This window comes from Prenolepis imparis, unplaced genomic scaffold (genome assembly GCF_030444845.1).
Source record: "Prenolepis imparis isolate NDT839.2.m4 unplaced genomic scaffold, iyPreImpa1.0 SCAF_11, whole genome shotgun sequence".
Lineage (NCBI taxonomy): Eukaryota > Metazoa > Arthropoda > Insecta > Hymenoptera > Formicidae > Prenolepis > Prenolepis imparis.
In genome coordinates this window covers 4,802,170-4,826,783 of record NW_028141169.1, presented here as the reverse complement: position 1 = coordinate 4,826,783, position 24,614 = coordinate 4,802,170, and the positions used below count along the sequence as shown (strand labels likewise).

The 24,614-nt window shown below is 35.6% G+C and overlaps 1 protein-coding gene across 7 annotated transcripts in view; it reads right to left on the bottom strand.

Annotated features, from left to right (window-relative positions):
• Dpr12 (defective proboscis extension response 12) overlaps positions 1 to 24,614 on the bottom strand; it is a 258,892-nt gene that overhangs the window by 41,810 nt on the left and 192,468 nt on the right. For all 7 annotated transcript variants that reach the window (XR_014426479.1, XM_083050444.1, XM_083050446.1 and 4 more), the window contains exon 5: positions 7,901 to 8,035. Coding sequence is in view for 6 of the 7 variants with exons in the window: in XM_083050444.1 (XP_082906570.1) it covers positions 7,901 to 8,035 (135 nt within the window). In the remaining variant the exon portion in view is untranslated. The remainder of the gene's footprint in view (positions 1 to 7,900; positions 8,036 to 24,614) is intronic.

Sequence of the window (24,614 nt, the reverse complement as noted above, 5' to 3'; positions counted from 1 at the left end):
TTTCATTGCAAGAATCAATGTATGGAAACAAAATTATCAATGACGATTATAATGCATAATTGAAATGTAGATTAAATATTCAAAGATACCGTTTCATTTCTATATTTGAAAGTTTCGCGCAATTGTAATTTCAATTATAAATCTGTTTTCACGCATTCAGTCATTATATTTCGTTGCTAAATTTTCCCAAGGTGCGCATGTGAATTAATGTTGCAAATTGCGACTATGCGGATGCACGTACATAATGTTTACGGTCGGGAAATTATAATTATGACGTAACGCTGGCGAGTGTAAAAGGCGAGGATAGTCCGCTCCCTTTTTCTTCGAGCTTTTGAAGTGCTTTCATTAGAAACTGCGAAAATTAATGCTCGGTTTTACCGCCCTTTCACATGTTCTCTCAATTATTATACTTACAATAGCACAGTATCGTACACGTTACGATTTCCGCAAACGACTTGCTCTTTACCATGCAATCCTAATAGCCTGTCGTGAAAGACCACACATGCAGTTAACGACAGAAGTCTGCCCTTTGTTTCAAACGAGGGATCGTTAATTTTGAAGAATATCAGCCTCTCGGATCATCTTCTACTTTAACAACGAGAGAGGTCCTTGTTACTTCGTTTTATTTTTTTAACAGCTGAATATAACATTATATAATGTTGCGAGTGAATGTTTACTTCGTATATAGTACTGAGATATATATATCTTTTTATCACTTGAATATTTGTGACACTATAAATATTGATGATAAATGCAAATATTAAATACGAATAAATATAAACGATAATTCGTTTTTCTACCAATCTGCCAATCAATTTTACTCGAGTTTATTAGAACAGTTCACAAGAATAAAAGCGTATTAAACACTTGTCATTATCTTTTCATTTTCTAATTAAAAAAAATAGAACGAAGTAATGAAAGAACTTATAAAGGATTCTGTTGTTTGTGCCATTTAAGTAAGACTAAATCTTTCTTATGAAATTAATTCTTGGTCTCGTCAAAAGATTATTACGTCACGTTATTCGGTGATTGCATGTATTATTTACGTCATTATATATCCTGCATGCAAATTTACGAACTACAATTACAATAACGAATACGCTAACGACAGCTTAGCGTTTATTTTTATTATCACCTTATATATTTCTTATTTATAGAAAAGTTCATTTCATAGATAGATATAGCCGATGCTTCTTTGGTAGAAACTAGGCTGGCGAATCGATATTTTTAACGAGAAAACCTGGCAGGTTTCCGCGAAATGCAATGATTTCAGCCGCGGAGCTTCTACATGGCCGCTAATGAGAATTTTGCCGAAAGTTTAATTGGCTCTATCATAATTCCGTGCGGCGCACTATCAAGTCGTGGTTTAATCAAGCCGCGCTTCATTACTACAAGATTCATGCCTGTATTCGTCATTCTAAATTTATTTTCTCGCCTCTATGATTCATTATCTATAAATGACGACGACGGCGCCAATTATCTACAGTTTAATTTTACCGGAAACGTTTTACCTCATGCTAATTATATATAATAACGATCAAAAAATATTATTATCAAAAAACATACAATTTATTTTTTATTAATTTACTACTATTACTATTCTCTCTCTCTTTACGCGAGACTTTATTGTTAAAATGTTGAATAAACATTAAAAAAACGTTTTTCTATTCAGCAAGATGTATATAATGAATTCAATATGGTTATTATTTTATATTAACACTTTATGATTGTAATAGTTGAAAAAGAGGTTTATTCATTATTTTTTTTTCATCTTTGTAATCCGCTTTTAATAAAATGAAGTAAGTGTAAACATCCATTCGCATGAACGTTCGACAAAACATAATGCTCCACGAATCGTTACGTCGATGCAATCGGCTTGCATTCATTGCAATATCCGGCACTTGCAACGATTAAAAAATTCTACCTATTGGCTTATGGCGAGCATATTGATTTTTGTCCAATCGGCAAATGGAAGTATCCTGTAGTGCTTATCTGTAAGCGGATTTTACGCGTTTCTAAAAACAAGAACGTGGCAGATGGAAATAAGATAAACTGGTATCTTTATTGTGCTCTGACAGTACGCGAGAAGACATTGTTCCTTCGGTTCCTCTATCGGAAAGTAATTGTGAGGATTCGATTATCGTTTACGTGTTACATATCATATATATTTTTTTAAAGTCTTTTTTATTTATAAAAAACGAAAATACGAGGTGCTCTTATTGATCGCGCTCAAGCGTCTCGAATAATTTCGAGTCGACATAGAATACAGTTAGCGAGAATGTTCTATATATTATTTCGCTCTTTATAATACTGTTATTATTACAATTCATATCATATATAATGTTGTGTTGATATTGCAAAATATACATTTCACATATATTTATCGTCAAAATAATTCGCGCAATCTTATTTTAATTTTTTCAAATATAAAAATTTATAAGAAGAAGTTTAAGTAGACTTGAATTTAAAAATGTATTCATAAATACTTGATAATTGGATTCATTGTGAGTTTGATTTATCTTTCACAAAGAAACATAAAATTAACTCAAAATTAATTTAAATTGCGTAATTAATTTGATATAATTGAACTTATTTCAAATATATAAGTTTAATATATAAGTTTATAAAAATAGGAATTTAAATGTATACTGCGCGTTTTATTTTCAAATGTGTATGTATGTACACGTTAGAGAAATAGTTGTAAAATTTTATGAAAAACGGATATTATAATTAAACAGTTGAACTGGAAGATATTTTTTATATTCTGTATCATGTTTCAATAGATAAATATCATTTTGTATTCGTGTCGGACAAGCAGTATTTTCTTAAAATATTTTCTCTAAAAGAGGATTTCAACTTCCACATTAAAATTTAAGAGGTTAAATTTAATCTAGATAAAATTATTAGAGGGAAGAACCACGCAGAGTGTAAACTTGTGGCTATAAGTGGTACTAATCTTCTGGTTTTTATTTTTGGAGTGAGCGGATTTATAAGTTTAAAAAGATTAAAACTTTTCCATATGGTGATTAATATATCTCTCATATCTGTCTAAACATTTCACACATCCCATTAGAAGTTATCTCCATCAAGATTTTATCTTGATAAAAAATGTGTATAAATTATCATATATAATTTTTCTTTAGGAGATATATCTTTTATTTATTTACATATTTTTTTATGAATATGCAAAAGTATTAAAAATTATAAAGCTATGCACGAAAAATTATCACTAATAATTAGAACGAGGTTAAAGTTATAATTGAAATCGAAATGTACAAAATGCCATTTGCTGGAAGTACAAGTTTGTAATCTACAGTATTACACATAATCTGAACATTAATATAGCACGGAAATTCTATACATGTGCTTGTCTCTCAATTAAGGATTGCACCGATAATCAAGAAACTTTGTTACAATGTAGCACAATTCAAGAGGAGATGACTATCCTGATTATGCTATAATAATCATGATTTAACGATATCGAAAAATTTGAACAATAAGTCGACAATTCCATGATATTTGTTAATTATCGTAATTAAATTTTTCCATAAAAGCACATAAAATAAGCTGGATTTAAAATAAGCCTTTTACGTTTAAATCACAATTTTTTATTAATATAAAATTTATCTCTATTAGTGAAAATAATACAATATTCAATTATACTTGAATAGCAATAATAAAATATGTATTTTATTGCTAAATAATAATATTTTGTATTATATCCCAGCAGATGTATTAATGCATCGTGATATTATTAATCAATATCACTCAATAATTTAATACTGAAATGGAGAAAATCTCATGTACGCGCGTTTGAATATAGGAAATTTATTCATCCATTTTCAAATTAGAAAACGTGACGTTTAATATTTTAGTTCCAAGATAGCGAAGGTAGAGGTTTTAGAACTAAATTATCCTGACGAGGTAACAAGCGCAACGGACGGAATATTAATCATTTTTCAAGAATTATACGTGTCATTTTTCAGTAAAAAAAAAAAAAAAAAAAAAAAAAAAAAAAATACTATGCTTTAAAGAGAATTCCAGAATTGTCGTTTGCCATTCGCGGCGACTTTTATCTACTCGAGTGGTCTAACGAAATCTTTCCTCTAATACAAGGATAAGAAGGAGCTTTATATCTTGCTTTAAAGTTCAAAACTTCGTCTGTGGTGGCAATCCCAAAATTTCCTCTTTAAGCTCGGATGGAGCGAATGTAAGCGTACCCGTATCGATCGATAGTTTCTCTCGTGTTTCCTCTTTCTCCCTCCCGCCCCTCTCTCTCTCTCTCTCTCTCTCTCTTTGTCGGTCTCTTCTCTTTCATCTCTTTATTCTTTCTCTCTCTTTCTGGGGTACGACAATTGTGTATAGTACAACGTAACCAATGACGTAAAGTTAAAACATGTCTGCATAACATGAAATTAAATGACGACATGCGGTGAATGCCAATTTTTCATAGAGATATCTAATTTTTATGATAACATGTCATTGTGTGACATGTTTGCCTCGACATTGTATATAGGGCCGAGATTATTTACTATTCATATTATCTCGCCCTCTTTTGATTTCTTTCTTTCATTTTTTAAAAATAAATACCTTGTGTTAAAGTGCGTCGACTTCTTGCTACAGAAACTGTGTTTCCCGCGATTGCGTGATGTTTCGCTATAATTTACGCTAATCTTATTTCATTAAAAGGAAAAATATATACATATATACTATATATATGTATACGTCGAGAGATATTGCAGTTTATGCGTAATTTATGTTCTTAAACATGTAAACGACGTTCGGGAGATCAACGAGATCCGAAATACGCATAAAAAAATCGCAACTCTCACAGAGAGAGAAAAGCACGAGCACGAGTATTTACTCTTTTTCTCTGCGGTTTGCATTGTATCGGCTTTTTTCGGTTGAAATTTAATTGAGAGAAATAGCCTACAGATAGATCGTGATGCAATCGATTCGCAAGTTCGATTAGATTATTTTTATAATTTTAGACTGTGTATATCGATACGTGAATTATATTATGAATTATATTCAATGAAGCATAAATTATATCGCGGCGGTAACAAAATACGCAATATTAATTAATATATCGGTGCGATTTCTATCTGGATATCGCCGTTTTCGAGCTTACTTGGCGAAAATATTGCAAAAAAGCGTATCTCGCGCATGCTATACGCAACGTCATGCACTTTTTCCGAATGCGGTTCGTCGACTGTTCGTCTCGCTGGACGGTAATCGTGCTTCGCGAAAGAAAAAAAAAAAAAAAAAAAAGAGAGAAAGAGAGTTAACTGCTGCGGTCGCGTGCCGAAGTAAGATTACAGGCGCGGTTGCGTTTCGAAGTTAAGCCGACCCGATTGTACTTGCCAAAGTTAAACCGCCCACATTTCACTCGCCCTTATTTAGCGAGCGGCGTTCCGATGCATCCTACCGCCGAGAACTTCGTCGCGATGTGCACTCTACTTTTTGCGCGAGTGCATATTTGTAGAAGAAAATAAAAAAAGAGTATTTCGCGTAAACTCGACACACACGATCCGGCCGGTGTTTTTCAATACATTCGCGTACATAAATTGCAAAGAGTTTGCGCGAGGTAGTTGCATGTGTGAGCAATGTATATGTGTATATATGCACGCGTGCGAGCATACATTTCCATATATAAATCCCGGACTGTACGCTCGAATCTGCATGCGATCAATTTTTAGCTACTCTGCACTTGTGACACTTGTAATTTATCAGTTTAATTAACGGTGTCTGTATATACAGCCGCTCGTCAATTACTATGAAATCAACATCACGGTGCGCTACGCACTTTCTATATGATGCGACACGCCTGTCTCTCTGAGAGCGTTAATGGCGTTATTACTTGTGTATGCGAAAATCGATATGATGAAGCCGACTTTATGCAACGAATAAAAAAAATGAATAAACGAGAAGCCTGTTCTCTCAATATCTTTCAATATTTAATGAAAATTTATCCAACGCGCTCGGCTAAGTCAGTAATGTAATGGCAGATTCCCTTCTGCCTTTCAACCTTATTTTTCGAATAAAACAGAATACTTAATTTGATCGTATATGCTGATGCACGTCCAATTTATTTATTTATTTAATTTAAATATATGATCCACAATTGTGCGTGAATGAAGGCTTTAGCTTGAAAGAATGCTTGTATTTATGTAAGGTAATGTGCAATATTATAGAATATATGCAAAATATACAAGAAATATAAATAAACAACACTTATATTTCCGCATTGTGCATCTCATTCTCTATCTTCTTTCATATCTCGAACTTTCATATCTTTTTAATGGATTCAGAATAACAATGCTTTACGAATCACAGTCGTGAAATTAATAAAGTTTATATATTGCATCGTATAAATAGAACAAATTAAACGAAAAAAGAAACATGTCGCACCGTCGGTTTGACAATAATTTATATAGACATGTCGCGCGCGAGAGAGAAAGAGAGAGTACATCAATAGAAATATACAAATTATAAAATATAGTCTAAAAATTAAGTGACTCAGAGAGCGGCGCCTTGTCAATTGGGAACGATGGTTCGGCAGCATGTTAGTCGAAACACGAATTTAATCAATTTCCAGCCGCATTGCAACGACGCGACGCGACGCGGCGCGGCGCGGCACGGCGATTTTAATTTATCAGTTTAATTAATGGGTATCTGGGTGTACAGAGTTACCAATTAAAACAGAATCAACGTCATCGGGTTTCCCGATTTCTTCGCCCGCGTCGCCGTGGCCGCGCGCGAATATCGAATAAGGGCGGAAACGAGCAGCCGCCGCCGCCGCCGCGCTTGCATATTGCGGAATCCGCAGACAAGCGGCAGAATCCGATAAAATAACTGAAATATTGCGAATGGGGAAGCAGAACGACGTCTGCGAATGAGAAACGCTCCGATATCGAAAGCGCGGCGACGAATATTCGCGCGCAAGTTTCGGAAACGTTAATAATCTACGCGATATAGATCACAAAAGTTGTGTGTTACGATGCTGATGAAAGGATGGCAAGCGGAGAGAATACGCTTGAGAATAATGTGCGCCCGTGCGCGAATTATTCTTGTTATCATACTGCTGTGTAATCGAGAGAGAGCGAAGCTATTAATACATTCTGGTGATAATTAATCCTGTTTGCAAACAGATGCCTCGAGAGAGATGCGCTCCCTTTTACGTATATCGCAATTTTTCTTTGTAAAATATAAAAATTGCATCGCATCGTAAATTTCGTTCTAGCATATACTACTTCTGGGTTTTTATTTACGCATTGGAAACTCATCGACTCAATAACAAGTGAAATATTATTATTACAATCGGAAAATATATAATATTAAGCTTAAAGAGCTAATTTTTCTGCGAAATGTATATGTTTTAATTCTTGTTGCAAATGTTAATCTTGCACTGCAAAGAATTTATTTAAGATATGTGTATATTAATATCAATATAAACTTGTGCATATTCTCTTGTGCAGATTAGATAGCTATTAATAATACGACGATGACGTCAATGAAGACGAAAATCGTATCGAATTGATTTATACTTTTCGCTCTATATCCCGTGATAAAAAATTATTTTTCTATCTATAAAATATGAAATTTTATACACTGACTTTGACTTCGTGTATAAACATATAAAATTAAAAGCGATTTAAAGCGTCAGCGTATGACCAAATAATAGTGAATACAAAACGATCGATATTGGTTAATATCCCTGTCGCGGTATAATATAATAAGCTTTTGCTATAAACGCGTAAAACGTCGAAAAATAAGTCGATTAGGAAAAAAACTGCGGTCGCTGCGTTTATCGCGAAATTTTTATTATTTACATTTAATTCACTCGCTCATGCTTGTATAAAGTAAATGTCTCACAAATGCAACATGCAATGCGTCTTACCTTCTCTATTATGCACACGAGATTTATGATAGAGCCTACATCGACGTGATGCTCCTCGCTTCCTAATATAAACGCCTCTGGTATCACTATATTTAGATTGACAAAATGTGACAGTATCCCTGTACTCCTCGAGACCTGCAACATAAAAGATATATAGTCAGATGTGAATTCTTTGCACATAATTAAACGTCATACTTGATATAATGCGAGAAGAACTTTAACGTGAAAAGAAACAGATCATAAAGTTTTGAAATTTTATGCATAATGTAAATACGATAAAATAAATTTATTTAACAAAAGATATGTATGCAAAGGATGAAAATGCACAGTTAGACCAAAACAATTTAAGATAAAAATATTTGCATCGATATTATATCGCGGAATATAATTGGTTCTATATAATAAATGTAATAGAATATAAATATTATTTTGATGACAATTATAAAACTCTATGAAAATAAATTGCTAGATAATTATAAATGATACGTGCTGTCACAATAATTATGAGCTGTTTGTCTATACTTTTTCATCTAATTTTATCGCATCTATAACAAAGATAAGTGCATGATATTTGTATTATGTTTTTAATATTACAATTTTGACTGAAAATATAAAACATTTTTAAAAGTTCCAGTAAATAAACTTAATATTTAATTATATGTGGGACAACTTTTACAAAGCTTCATTAATGTGGTGTAATCATACATGTACGTAAATATTTATTATAAATCAGAAAAGTTTATATCTATTTTAATTTTATGATAATGGATTTTTCTTTAATTCTTCATACTGAAACAATCTAAAAATATATTATATGTGTGTGTGTTTCAAAGTATGTAAACGCACAATACGAACTGAGTGAGTTTTAATTCATCAGGTTTCGAGTACATGGAAATCGGCTTATCGACAACTTCGTCTAGAAACGTTGTAACTCGAAATACCAGGTTTTCAGTACAGTCCATTAAATATTTCAACAGTAAAACTGAGTGCTCTTTTCTGCTAGTTTCCATCTTTTTCAAACAAAAAAAAAGTCTTCAAATATTTAGATAGGTATGAGATAGATGTACAATGTACCAATCCACGCTTTATACGTAACGTTTGTCCATGATATCAGTAATGAAAATTGGTACATATGTATGCTTCACATTTTATTAAAAATTTTAAAAAATTTATATTTCTAATTTTTTTTTACGATCTCGTTACACTGAGCTATCATATCAGTGGCACTGTGTAACAAACACTATTTTAACAATGCGAGAGAAGTAAAATTTAATAATAACACAGAAAAGAGGAAATATTATATCGATCCAAGAATCTTCTTAGCATACGAGATACGAAAACAAAAAAGGATTACCTCGTCGTCTCGCGAAATGTGATTGCAATTATAATTTTAATTAAAAATGTTACGAAGATTTCATTTCAGAAATTTTAGCTCTTTGTTACATAACTTTGCTAAAATAACACGGGAATTGCGAGCAAGATTATCGTTGCCGAATCGTTCTTTTTTACGTATAATCTATCTCAATCCTCAATCCCTCATACTTGCAAAACAATACTTTTTCAGGTGCATTTGTTCGAAAATCCATCTTTCTAGTCCGACAGCATTGTCAGATGTCATCGGATATAAATATATATATATATATATATACATATATGCACTAGTGGATCCTGACGTCGATAATGGGGGGGGGGGGGGGTGTTGCAAAATTATTTTATTTAATATTTTTGGTTTCATGATTAGCTTTTATTCCAGGATCAACGACGTCGATAGCTCTTTAATGTTTGTTTTTCTTTATTTATATTTTTTAAACAAATTCAGCAAAACTGTTTCTTTTAATTTGCAAGGGGGGTTTAACTCCCCCCCCCCCCCCCCCAGGATCCGCCAGTATATATATATATATATATTATATAGATATAAAGAATTTCTCGCCTAATTATTTTCATGCAACGAAATTATCATCATTTCGTCCTATGTCTGACTTAATCTATATTTAACTCCTTGAATGCGTAATGAGTATAATTTACAATGTATCTTATACATACATATTGTATATATTATATAGATATAAAGAATTTCGCCTAATTATTTTCATGCAACGAAATTATCTCATTATTTCGTCCTATGTCTGACTTAATCTACACTTAACTCCTTGAATGCGTAATAAGTATAATTTTCAGTGTATCTTATACTTTTATATATATATATATAATATATATATAAAATATATATATAAAAGTATAAGTTATACACTAAGTATAAGATACACTGCAAATTATACTCATTACGCATTCAAGGAGTTAAGTATAGATTAAGTCAGACATAGGATGAAATAATGAGATAATTTCATGCACGAAAATAATTAGGGGAAATTCTTTATATATATATATATATATATATATATATATATAATATATACAATATGTATGTATAAGATACACTGTAAATTATACTCATTACACATTCAAGTAGTTAAGTTTAGATTAAGTCAGACATACGACGAATAATGAGATAATTTCGTTGCACGAAAATAATTAGGCAAAATTCTTTATATCTATATAATATATACAATATGTATGTGTAAGATACACTGTAAATTATACTCATTACGCATTCAAGGAATTAAGTTTAGATTAAGTCAGACAGGACGAAATGATGAGATAATTTTGTTGTACAAAAATAATTAGGCGAAATTCTTTGTATCTATATAATATATATTGTATCTATATAATATATATTGTATCTATATAATATATATTGTATCTATATAATATATATTATATAGATACAAAGAATTGAACCCCCCCCCCCCCCCAGGATCCGCCAGTGTATATACATATATAGTTTTAGCAATGCACCAAGTTGCGCAGAGTGTGCAGCAGGAAACTCTGCGAGTCGCTAGAAAAGTTTGTCGTAGAACAATGGTGTCCATAGATAGGTATAGGTATGTAAGTAGGTAGGTAGGTACGCCGCGCGCACATAAAAAAGCATTATGCGAGTTTGAAAAGTGTATCGTTTCCGCTGGCAACTTGGAGAAGCCGCCCATCGCGGAACTTTCTTCTCTTCTCGACTTTCACCGTGAACAGAGGTGCCGGATTGTGTACATCTTCGAAGATGCACACCCTTGCCTTGCATCGTGTGTTCGTACGGATAATGTGCGTCGCGGTAAAAATGTCACCGCGAATAAATATACGGTGGGATGCCGACTCTAATGGTATTTTTTTTTGCTCTTTCCCCCTCTCTCTCTATTTTTTTATTTTTTTTAAACGCTATACGCGCCTTCTGGCCGTGTATACGTTGCGGTTATGAAACGTCATGAAACGCCCGGCTGCTCTCAGCCGTTCTCTCTCTCTCTCTCTCTTCTCCGTTGCTCTTCTCTCCGCATTTCTTCCTTTTTTCTTTTTCATTTTCAAAGAGATATGCGGCGGAGAGAGAGTCTCGGGGCTCTCGTTGTGTGCGTACACCCGCCCATTGTCGCGCGCGGGTGTATAATCGCATTAATAAAACGGTATATTCTATGGAACGGCGCGTTATAATAGCGGCACGAAACCCTGTGTGTTTTTGCATGACAAAGGAGAGAATTGACAAGCGTGCTGATGCTCTTGTTGTCACGATTGGCGGTGGATGAGTCACTCCCGCGGTACAAAAGAACCGCGAATAAGAGAGACGAGAGTTCAGTTAATTAAATCCCCGTGCGTTTAAATGTCTTGAAAAATTTGTTATCCAGCAAAACGGCGTATTTCTGTCGGCAATAAACTCGGACGACGAGCAATAACGCGTAATTCTTATCCCCCGAAGCTAAATACTTTCAAAGTGATTTTAAACTCATCTTTTCAATCCAACACAAAGTATGTACAGACAGTATTTTTTTAATCAATCAATCTCTCGACTAATTTTGCTATTATTACGCCTTACGATTCATTTCTGATCTTAATGCGTTTCGATAAAAAATGTCACTTTTTCTGCTTGAAAACCTTGCTGACGAACTTTGAAAATTAATTCTATATCATGTAATTATATATTACTGTCTATTTTCACGACGTAAAATGATTTAATCTATAATTCTAATTTATAGTTCGAACTATATTGGAAAAAAGATAGAGAGATAGAAATCTGTGAAAACATATTTTAATATAATTAATAATTCTATTATGATGGAAAGATCAATCTCCAATTGATCGAAGAGTTGTATTACACGAAGTGCAATGGGCGCGAATTTGTGGTTACCAGGTGCACTACTCACATTCGCAGTGATATACTCGCTCATTTGGTCGGACAAGCGCCATAAATACGACACAACTACGTATACCTTCTACTCACGGTCCCTCGGCATCAAATGATCAGCGTCGCGGACAACACGCGCATACAAAACGACGCGAATTAGAAATATGCGCGTTCTGATTAATCTGCTGACGAGTACCGGTCGACGCTTGTGTTTATTGTCGCCTCCTCGATCGCGAAGCGCGGAGCGTCGCGCGCGAGTGACGTTTATTTTCATCGCGCTTGAATAACGGCAGATAAATTTACGAAGGAAATATTACCGCGAGCGCGCGTGCTTTTCTCACGAAATTTTATCTTGCCGTGGCAGAGAGGGACTGCCGCCTGAGCGCTGCTATATAAATGTTGCGCCATGAATTTACCGCGAGCGCGCGGCGAGCTTTTTTTGCCGGCTTTTCAAGATAAAATCGCGGACCATCTGGCGCCGGATATGCGTTTACAATTACCGCATCGCCCCGCGAATTGCCTATGTAAATAGTCGCGTTTCGAATTGAACCGCGCTCTATTTTCTTTTTTTTTTTATTTTCATGATTAATATACGTCGTGTCCTGCTACTAACGCGGGATGATTCCCTCTGACGGAGTTATCGATCCCGTGTATCGTTCGTTCTCCGCATCCTCTTACTCGTTTTTTTTTCCTTCGCTGCCTCCGAAATACGCGGATACTCTTATCTGACCTGACGGGGATAAAAAATGACGTCTGTCGTGGATCGAGCCGTTCGAAAATCTCCCAATTGTGCGAAGGAAACCCAAGCGTCCCGGATTTTCAGGGGTAAGGCTCGAGCATATATCAGTCCGGGCTTCTCGTTTCCCCTGCGAAATGCTTGGCGAAAATACGCTCTTTGCGTCGGTCATTTGACCCTCGCGAAAATATATTATCAGAAGGGTGCCTTATGCGCTGTCCTACTCGACATGTTCGTGACAATCGCGATTATCGTGATGTTGACTTTCCCGTAATAATGCATTTCCTTATTCGACTCTCTTTGTTTCCCTTAGCATTTACGCGAAAATTGTAATAAACGTAATTTGCGATGGACAAACGTTCATTTGTTACGCTTTTTTGCATGCATGACAAATTCCTCTTTACATTATTTCATAATTTACATATTAAGATTCGTTATCTTGTATCATTATCATCCCTATTTAATCTATTCATAGTTGCTGTTTCTTAATTTTTTTAAATTAACCTTTCTTGTAGAGTAAATACAGAAATTTGGATTATATTAGAATAATCATTATGTAGAAGAAAAAATATGTGCAAAGTTTGCGTTTATTGAAAAAATTAAAATTCCAGAAATTCATATAATATATAATTATAAGTATTTGCTAATATTATGGCGATATCTCTTTCCATCCTATTCTCCTTTTTGCACATATTAATAATTAAAAATATATATTGTACAGAAAGCACTTTTTATACAATTCAACAATACAATTCGCAATTATTTTGGACTCGGAAAAGTTTCGTAATCATGGAAATTCACATAAATACGATCTTTTTATCCGTCGCCGATTGTTCCTTCCTCCGTTGATTAAAAATTTCCATGTGTTTGCAGCATCGTATTATCTCGCTTGCAATAAAGAATGGCCGGAAATAGTAGTAAATCTTACATGTTTTTTTTATCGCAAGATTCTGACTTGATGCCACATAAAAGTTTGCACGCACCGTATCGCGCTGACACATACAGTTGTAATTAGATTAATGCAATCCGGTTTAATCAGTCGGATTATTACCTTTTACGGTATATTAGTTATTTGTTTGCAGTTCTGAACGAGAATATCGTTAAATAATTCCGCATTTATAAATGAATATTCTCGTATATTTAATCAGAGTCATATGTGCTTCAAAATTCTACATTTCCTTTCAAATGCGATTAAGTATTCTAGGATGGTTTACATAAATTACTGAAAATTGAAATATTTTTGGAGCGACAAATTAAATTCTCTATTTAATTCTCTAAAATGTGCTTTAATCTTTTCTTATAAATTATTGTAATTTTCATTTGTTACGTCTAAATCTACTGATTGATTGAGTATAGTGTGGTATTTTTTCTAAAGAGGAGTTTATATTTTATAAAACATGTATGTATATTTTTATTAAAAATAAACGTTTTATTAAAAATAAATTTTTATTAAAAACTTCGAAGTAAGTTGTCATTAGTAATATTTCTGCGACTAGAATATAATAATTTGTAGAAATTGAAAGTGATTAAATTGCTCGTTGCTCCTAATATTTTTTTAGTTTTCTAGTATATAGTTTATATTTTTGTAATAAAAATTTCATTTATCTTAAGCGGCTTTTTCATATTTATTTTTGTGTATTTGACGCAGTTAACGTCATGACTAGGTAACTTCTGGATTCAAAGGACGCTTTTCTATTCATGAGTGCACATGAAAAAACATATGAGAAACATTTTGATAAAAATATTCTTGTTAAAGGAGAATGCAATCGAAACTTGTTCTTGTTTTTGATTCAATTATAATGTTTTCTCGCATCCAGGTGTCAATAAAATTAGAAAACATAATTTTCATTTCCTAGATAACTTTATTTTCCAGTAGTCTATGAAAGAATAATAAACCTAATTTCAAAATTTAATGATCGCATTCTTCGCGATATGACTTGTGACTTTCTTATGACTACCGAGTTGTCATGTTTATACGTTTAGCTTTTATTAGAAAGGGACGTAAAATGTTCAACGGTAGATACGGCAAAAATACAAACGCTTTTATATGTTATTAAATTTTTGCAGAATAGTCGAGCAGGGAAAGCTATGGGGAAAAAGCGTGGGTTTGTAAAGGATCATTGCCGTGTGTTGTAAACCACTTGTTTTTCTTGTCAAACACACAGGTGAACATTTGCCGCAAGATACGATATGTACCTATATATGTTTCAAACTGAAATATTATTTACACGAGCCGATTTAGCCGATGGGCTTAAACAAGCATGCGTCAATCCCATATTGACTCTTCGGCCTGAAAATTTCTTCTAACAATAAGCTACAATCGCGTGTTTATGTGACGCATATATATTTCGCATATAAAAAAATGAAATTTTCTAAAAACTTTATAAAACGCTCGCTCATTTAGTTTTTCACTTTATGTACTTTTGTATAAAAAATGGTTTCAACTATCCTAATTTTTAATTTTGATTATTTTAAGTTATGAATATTTTGGAAAATTTTATGCCTCTTGAAAATATTTGTATATGTTGTACATAATTAAATGCTATACATCTTTCTAGATGCACAATAATCTTTTATTAAAAAAATACAGTATATTAAATGATATTAAAAAATTCAAACAATCCATTAAATAAATGTTGACGAATACACGTTTTAATTAAAATATCGAAATGTGATAAATTGACTACATGTGCAACAATTATTTTATTGAATAGATATTAATTCAAGTAATAAAAAATGTAACGTTCTTAATGCATATGAATAAGTTGAAGTACATTCGTTTCTCTTTTATAAATATCAGATTATCCTCTTATGTTCTTTGCTACATTAGTAAATGTCTCTATCGTGCTTACGCTGAAGCTTTCCGCAGAATGTGAGGCTATAATTCGCGGCGCGATGTGCCGTAGCCTGCTCGTGGCCGATGATATACGTAATGACGTTCGATGACATGTCAAACGGCGCGTGGACGATAGTTTCGTGGACGTAGAGCCGTTTCGGGAAGCCGAGTTTGGTGTAAACTGCATAGACAGATACGCACGCACACGCACACATACATGTACACACACACACACAACTTGGTAATTTGTATGGAGTTCGCGGAAGGAATTTCAGGGAGGAAATCATGATATGCGAGGGAAAGTTTCGCGTACTATCGCTTCTAATTCTGATACAGGCGCTAAATTGCCCTTTCCGTAGGTTTGGCTTTCCTCCCTGTGCTCGTCTATATAGCGAAATGGGTGCTGACGTAACGGCGGATACGACAGAACGGCATAAAGAAAGGGATCCTAAGGAAGCGAAAGCTGTGCCGACGTTTGCGAAATAGGCTTATAGTGCCTATCAATGTTGATTTTATTATCTTACAATGTTTACGTATTATTTTTTTTGTGATTTAATAATATCAATTTATTATATTAAATAAAATTTGTTCATTTTTTTTATATTGCTAATTGTGGCCAATCTGATTATCGCGAATTCTGAAGACTTTTCTGTGTCATAAAATTATCTGTGTCACATAAAATATGTATGTACATATTAAAGAACATGTAAAATCATCAAATCCAGAAAAAATTCTTAAAAATCTAATTATATAATATATACACTTTCAAAAAATAGATCTAATAAAGCTACACGTTAAATAGGGATTAGAATGTCGTTGACTGTTACGTTGATAATTTAGTCTCACCGTTTTACTGACATTTATATACACATACAATATATATATATATATAAACATCAGGTCGATCGATGTTATCGCGAGTTCTTTTGGAGAGCAAAGAGCTCAACGGGGATATATCTGAGGCTATTAATTACAGGAACGTCAAGACCACGAGGGTCAAGTTGTCTCGAGATAGGTCAGACGCGAAAGATCCTCCGCGCAAATGCTGCGCGACGACCGGTTTAATCTTTTTTATCTTTAGACTGCGGTAGAGAAAGAGAGAGCGCGCCTCTCCCTTACGCTATTTATAATCCATAGGTACTTCTGGGAATTGGTCTGGGCAGGCATCTCTGCTCCAAGGTGTGACACGTGAGCTCTAGAAAAAGGCAGCGCGCGCGAGACAGGCGTACGTTTCATCTAACGTACCATCTATATTACTCGACGTCGTACTTTCTTTCTTTTGAAACGATGCAATACCCCCGCGTCCAACGCGAACGTGACAGACGACAGATTGGCCAGGATATTTACGTCGATAAGGGAGGACCGGAGCTGACTAAGTCACGGGAGCGCGAAACGTTCCGCAAATACGCTCCGTTGTTCTGCAAGATGAGAAAAAATGTCGCGCGTTGTACATGTGTGCCTCCTAGTGTGGGAAGACACGTGTACTTTCTTGCTTCCCGTCGTAATACATCTCTCTCGCGCATAATGACATGTCATTCTTGAACTGAGTGTAGTCGAGTTAGCGTTATCGCGAAAGTCGCGCAAAGATTTAACTATTCGCGTATATATGTATGTACCTTGTTCTGTCTTATACATCTTTATTTGCGTAACAAATCAAGGAAGGAGTTTAGACGCGCGTGTTTTTCATCATACGCTTTCTTACGTCTATACGTTTGTTTTTTTTTTATGAAGATATTTTACGGTCGATGCAATATTTCTTACGCGAGCATATATATGTACTTGCACACTGATTCTTACACACGAACCCATTGAGAAATGCGGGAGAAAATTGTCAGCCGCTCGTGGGAAACCGGCAGCACTCGGCTAGAAAATATAGCGGCCAACGCGGCGCGTTAATCAATTACGTCGTAACGTTAATAAATCCTGCGCAACATGATTATAACAACAACGAGCGTTTTAAAGAAAACCCACGAGGGAAAATCCATTATAAAAATCTCTCTTAGCCATTCAAGACGCCGGCCGGCCGGCGGTATGGCCATTAATTACCGACGTCCTATTAACACGTATTTCAGCTTTGGAATACGCGGTGACGGCCGCAATATTCCACTTTTTGTGTCGCACCGTCCGCTGGATCCTCTCGCGAAGAACGAAGGGATGAGGAGAATCAACCCGGTCTGGTTTTCCGGTGAAAACGGCGTCCCTCGAAATTTCGCGAAACTACAAAACGCGTACCGGACAAAGAGGAGTCCCTGGGACTGTTTAGAACGAGAACCGAGAACGCGGCATAAAAGCCCCGTCCGTAATGAGTTCTTTCCGCCGCCTCCGTGCTTTCGCTTCGCGCGAGTGAAATGCCATCGTTTTTCGCGCGCATAAGCCTCGAAGTAAGTCGCGTCGACGTGGAAATGTATAGCGGAGTGCTGATGGATACAGAGAATAGAGCGGGAGAATGAATATATACGAGAGAGAGAGAGAGTGGTCGTGACGGCTGATGCCTGGCTCGAGTTTGTCGTCACTTTTGTCGCGATGGGCGACCCATTGGAGAGAGAGAGCGCTTCTCTATTATTGTGGTACCGCAACAGCGGCACGGAATTGCTGCTCGCGACCTCGTGTGTCGATGATGTCGTGTAGCGCGCACCACGTGTTGGGCGTTCGATTATGTCGCGCCGCCGACGCGAACCAGGCCCTGATTTATTTTTAATCGAGGGAGGAAAGAGAGAAAGAGAGAGAGAGAGAGAGAGAGAGAGAGAGAGAGAGAGAGAGAGAGAGAGAGAGAGAGAGAGAGAGGAGAGAGAGAGAGAGGAGAGAGAGGAGGGCAAACGTGGGAGAACGCGCGTCCTGCTCTCGTGATTAACGCGCTCCAGATTCGCCGACCTGAGGAATCGTGCTCGGCAGGCGTGTGCGCTCGGCGAACGTGCTCGTCGAACGAAACGAAGAAGAAGTAGAATGAGTCAACGTATCTTCCGACAGCGGTAAAACGGACAAGTGTGTTCGGAATTTCGAGATTCTTTACTACCGCAACACGTTTGGTCGATCGGAATAATTGCTACACCGAGCTAAAGAACGATAGCGGGCAATTTTTCATAACAGAAAGTTATTATATACTTTTTTATATAACTTTATATGTAGATTAAACAAGCGTTACATCGTTTTAAACGCGTTTATAATCGATTATTCATCCTCTTTCATTTTTTATCATTCTTTGTAATTCTTGCTCGTTCTCCAAGCGACAGTTTTAACGAGATACGTGCGTTTATTGCTTCGCCCTTTGTATGATAAATTCGATTTAGTTGTACTTGCGATAAAATTGTTCAGACACTTCGAAGGGCAATATGTCCCGTCAACCAATCTGTTCGGTTATTGAATGTTTGACTCGAGCGAGACACGGACGATGATGGATAAAGAAACATCATGTTACGTGTTATTAAAATACTTTGGCGACGGTTGTACAATGATTTATCTCAGCTATCGCTTTTCAGAATGGGGGACACACGGGGGATAAAAAAAAACGTCTCTAGCTTTTCTCTCGTCACTTGCGTGAAACTCCTCGGGTCACCGGCATATATAGGGCATCTGTCAGACTCGTTACAAGTCCCGTCGTAATGCCTATCAATAATATCGTTAACGGGAAAAGGGATTAAACTTCCGGCAATTCGAAGTGATTCGAAGATGAAACGAGCAACGAAACATTTTCATTTCCCCGCAGGGTTCTGGGACGACGTCGCGCCGGCGAACTCTCCGTCGTTCTGTCTTTCTCTTTCTCTTTCTCTCTCTCTCTCTCTCTTGTTAGTCCAGTTAAATCCGACGTAGAGTTAATTCGGTTTGTTCCACAGTCCAGGATCTAGAACCTATCAACTGTTGGACTTTGCTTTACGTGACTGACTATTCTGACAGTATAATTTCTTGGCGGACACGGACGGCGAGAAAGTCATCGCAAACATTTTGATGCAACCGTGTTGCGCGTGAAATTAACTTGCGAAAGTAACTTCCATTTCATTTTGAATTATGAATTATGCGAGAGAAAATTATTAATATTGCGAAAGATTTTTATTGCCACGTCTATTTATATGCGACGTTTGTTCGTAATGCAAAGATCGAAGCGTCGCGCATGTGCAGTATATTAATTGCTGGCAACCGTGTTAATTGAACGTGTGGTCAATATTGCTGCTTACTGTGTACAACGTATTATTATTGCGAGAATGCACAATCTAATCACTCTCATTATCGCGGATTTCGACAGCAACATCCAGGAACAAGGATCGAAAGCTCGAAACAGTTAGAGGAGGTCTAACCGTGTCTAATTGTGAACAATGACGTTACGCTATAGTCACTTATCACCTGCATCGACATGGTGTGCACATAGCCGCGATCGAATGTCGCCGGAAGCAGAGGAAACATGAGTATTCGGTTACGTCTGAGATTACGGGCAATAAAGCGGTTTCTGGACCGTCGAGGAATTAATCCTACAAGTAAGCCCTGCTTATGTCGACTCCCTGCTCATTAGTAAGCCGACACAGAGTTTGCGAAGTCACGAAACGCACCATTGGAAACGCGAATCTAACGAGGGTCTGTCGTACTTACAGGAAGACGCGGCGAAGACTTACAGCGTCGTATCAAATTTTGTAGTTTGTTACAAACAACGTTATTTGGAAGAAAATGCTTTTTTTCACGTAATAGACAATCCATATATATTTTATCTTGTCTTGATTATAATTATAAATTCGACGATTCGTTTCGCTCGCGATAGAAAATTCTATTATAAATGAGAAAAAAGGTCAAGATAGAGATTCGAGATTAATTAAAATTGATTAAATATATTGTCGCAAAAATTTAATATTAAAACAAAAAGAAAACAAGAAAATTGAAGAAAAATTGAGATAAGTAATAAATAAATGTGACTTTTTAAAAATAATATTTTACATGAAACATTTTCTATTAAAGCTCTTATGTTTTTAACCACCATTTCAATTAACTATTATTATTTTCAAATCACTCTTGCGTTCTATTTTCGAAATATGCTTCGAAATATATTTCGAAAATAAATCGTAATACATTTCGTGAATGCAAATGTTCCAGTTTAGATACATGTATATGCAATGAAACAGTGCCATGCGATAAAACCTTTATTTTTCGTTCGTTAAAACTAGTAAAAATTCATCGAAATTATATGATTATAGTCACATCACAAATGTAAATGGTTTACATCCTACCAATGCTTCATTTCGACAAATTGGTTAATATTAAACAAAACTGCCATTCGATACGCCAATTTTCTCCGGATTAAAATATACGTTTGGAAAATGTGAAAAATATTCGTGTACCAATTCTCTTTATAAAATTGTTTCAATATTGAAATAGCCTGCAAGTGTGCGACGTTGGATTCATTATTTATTAAATACATGATAAATTTGTCCGATAATTATTAAAACACACACGATATATTTTCGATAAATTGAATCCATGTAAAAATCTATCGAAATCTTTATCTTTAATCACTGAAAGCCAAATAGTTTCTCTTTTTAAAGAAAGCTATTTATTTGAGAGACGAATTTTCTTGCGAGAGACGAGAGAGAGAAGAGGATTTTTCCTTTTCATATAAAATAATTTCTTTTTGCGAGAGAGCGCACTTTCGTGCAAAAGATATCATGTGACATATACATGTCATGGAAAACGACACGGCGAGACTCTATGTGAAAAGTAAGGTCCCTTCGAGAATGTGGCGATCCTATCACGGTTGCTCACGAAGTATGTGCGTGGTCTCCGTCCAGTATAGACGGATGAGACGAAAATTCGATTTGAACCGTCGTCAGCCTGTATCATATATCCGCGGAAATGTTCGTTTTTGCTCGAAATAAATTTTGCCGACGTAAAAGGCGAATAGAACACCTATCTGCCCGGCAACACGCGCCACCGTTCTCCCTCCGCTTCCTCCCCTTTTACGTGGGGATGCGCGGCACCCTTCGGATATCACGTCGAGTTTCCTCTTTCTTTGACTCTCTTGGGAGACTTTAAAGATTTCAAGTTATAACCGTCCGGTGGGAGGAATGCTATCCTGAAAAATTGCATTCCCATGACTAGAGTCTTTCGCCGCCATAATGTATCACTCCTGCCCTGCTTCGATCTAACCCGGAAGATTCCATTTTCATCTCTTATCTGGCATTTGCGGCCATCGGCTCGAGGATATGCGAATGCGTAGTTATTGTTAAATAAATAATTTAAAATTAGGTTCCGGAAAAAAGTAACTTTTTTAAATTTATTTATTCATTTATTAATGTATTTATTCGTGATATCCTACGTTAATATAGTGAAGAATGTTAATGTAGAATAATAGGGGGGGGGGGGAGTTTAAGCAGTAAGAAATTAGTTAAAAGTATAATTATATTATATTAATATACTTTAACTATATAATATATTAAATTCTGTCTCGTTTTCCTTCAAATAGTTTGAACTTGCTATTCTTTTTCCCTTATTTATTTAGGATACTTTAAGGTTTGTAAGTAATAATTATCAGCTATATATATACTGAGGTATATTGGGGTAATATTGCTAAAATCATCTCTTGAAAGAATCATAACCACTCATGTATTAATGTCCGTTTATATCCATTCAACTGTCAGATATCGATTTCTAAAATTACATGTTCTTGGTTTGGCGAGTTCTGTAAATTTATAATAACAGACGATGACAGATGAATCTTTAGAGATGAAAAATAACGAAGATTATTGTATTAATTATATATCAATTTATATATTCCGATCTCTAGAGATTTTTCCTTTAAAGTAAATTCATTTAATTTTACTAAAACTTCAATAAATTAAATATTTTTTAAAAATTGTTAGAAAACATTAAGAAATATTTTCTTGTTTCGCTGACAATTTTGTTTTTACTTCATTAATTATATAAAATGTTGTAATATAGTTTATATCTCTCAAAAAGGGCACAGAATCAGTTAAAATAAAATCACATGTCCCCATAATACTTTTTGTGATATTTGATCGCATTATATATATATATATATACTCCAAAAATCTGTAGAAATACATGGAACCGAAATAACATTCCGATCAGGTTTTCATATTGCGCGATAGAAAATGCTATAATCTTTTTATGACGCCGCCGATTCCGCTGGTGCTTTGAACGAGAAGCCGCAATTTCCACTTGTGCACCCGGTATTCCCAGTCTCGCATATGCGTGTGCAGATCCCCACACACCGACGTTATTTCCCCCGCACACGCACACGCGCGCGCGCGCACGCGCGCGCGCACACACACACACACACACACACACACACACACACACACACACACACACACACACACACACACACACACACACACACACACACACACACACACACACACACATACGATATCCAATCCCAGCTTTACATCGATCAGCCGTCAGATCGTATCTATTCGCGAGAGAATCCTTACATTTATGAAAATAGGCCGATTCCCTTATAATCTCCATCTTGTAAAATATTTTAAGACATTTCGTATTTTTTATGAAATTTCCCTGTAATACTAGCGATACGATCCGACCTCTGGATCGCATATATATATGTATCCCGTGGGAGTGTTACAGCGGTTTTCAGTACACATTTAGCCGTACCGGCTTGTTGATCGAAAAATTGCAATTTGCGTTTGCATTTTCCGAAGATGAAAGATACACGACTCCCAGGCATCTCTCTTGTTATTGGCAAACAATCTTACTAATGTTTGATACGAGAAAACTCGAATCGTTTCAACACACATAATCAAATTTTTTCTATATTTTATTTAATGAGTTGATAAATTTAAGTATATACGTTTTACATATATCTATATTTATTTATTACTTTATTTATATTTATTTTTAACAAATAAGATATTTTTATATCCCTACTTACGTACGTTTACTAAATATATTTGTGCAGAAGTTGTGCAAGGGAATTATTTGATGCACGAAAATTCTGCGTATTTGCCGAAAATCCTCATTTAATCCCAACAGACAAAATGCTACGTTTCGAAATCCTCTTTTCCTCATGCTGAAATGGCGAAATAAACGCGGTAATCATTCCGCATTGGTAACCAATTCCGGTTCTTTGAGCTGAGGAAATCGCAATTTCTGTCCGCGCATAGGCACTTACAGTTGCGAGGCTGCGTGTAAATGCATGCAACTTATCCCCGTGCGAGAGTCCGACATCCAAATACGAGAGGGACAAAAGAACGGTAGACGCGAGAGCCGACAGAGAAACGCGGAAAAGTGATTTCCCCCTTTCCGGCGTTTGGCGCAATTGCCCTTCCGGTTGCGACTCAGGCTGCCTGAAATTGCACGTTGGTTCGGCTATCTCGACATAAGCTTCTGAGCGATTCTTTCTACCCTGTTCTGTCTATCTATTTCCCTCTCTCTCTATCTCTCTCTCTCTCCTGTTATTCTCCTCCTCGTTCTCGCGAGCAGCTTCGAGCTAGACAGCTCACTGTAAATTGGACGCCTATTATTTCACGCATTGCCGTAGTTTCCGTCTTTCGCCATTATACGGTCTTTTTTTTCCTTTTTCTCTCTCTTCTTTTGAAGTTCAGTATACGGATGTTATTTGTGTTTCTCGCTCTCGTGTCTATGCTTTATTTCCATCGCGCGCTACTGGTTTACACACATTTTCTAACTTTACGTTCTTACCTCATCCGTTTTCATTACCTTTTATCGCCGTCGGATTAATCGTTTGTTTTACTTTAGGTATAATTCTTTGGTCGCGTTTCAAACACTGGTTCAATTTCATTATAATTCTCTATTTTTCCTCGCTGCAGTATTCTTATGTTGAATGTTACGCATCCTTCTTCTTGTTGTTGCGTTTCGCCATTATTCTCAAGAACGTAGTTGTTATTTGCCATAGTTTAACAAAGGAATCTTAACAAAGGAATCTAACATCTGTTCTAAAGCCCCT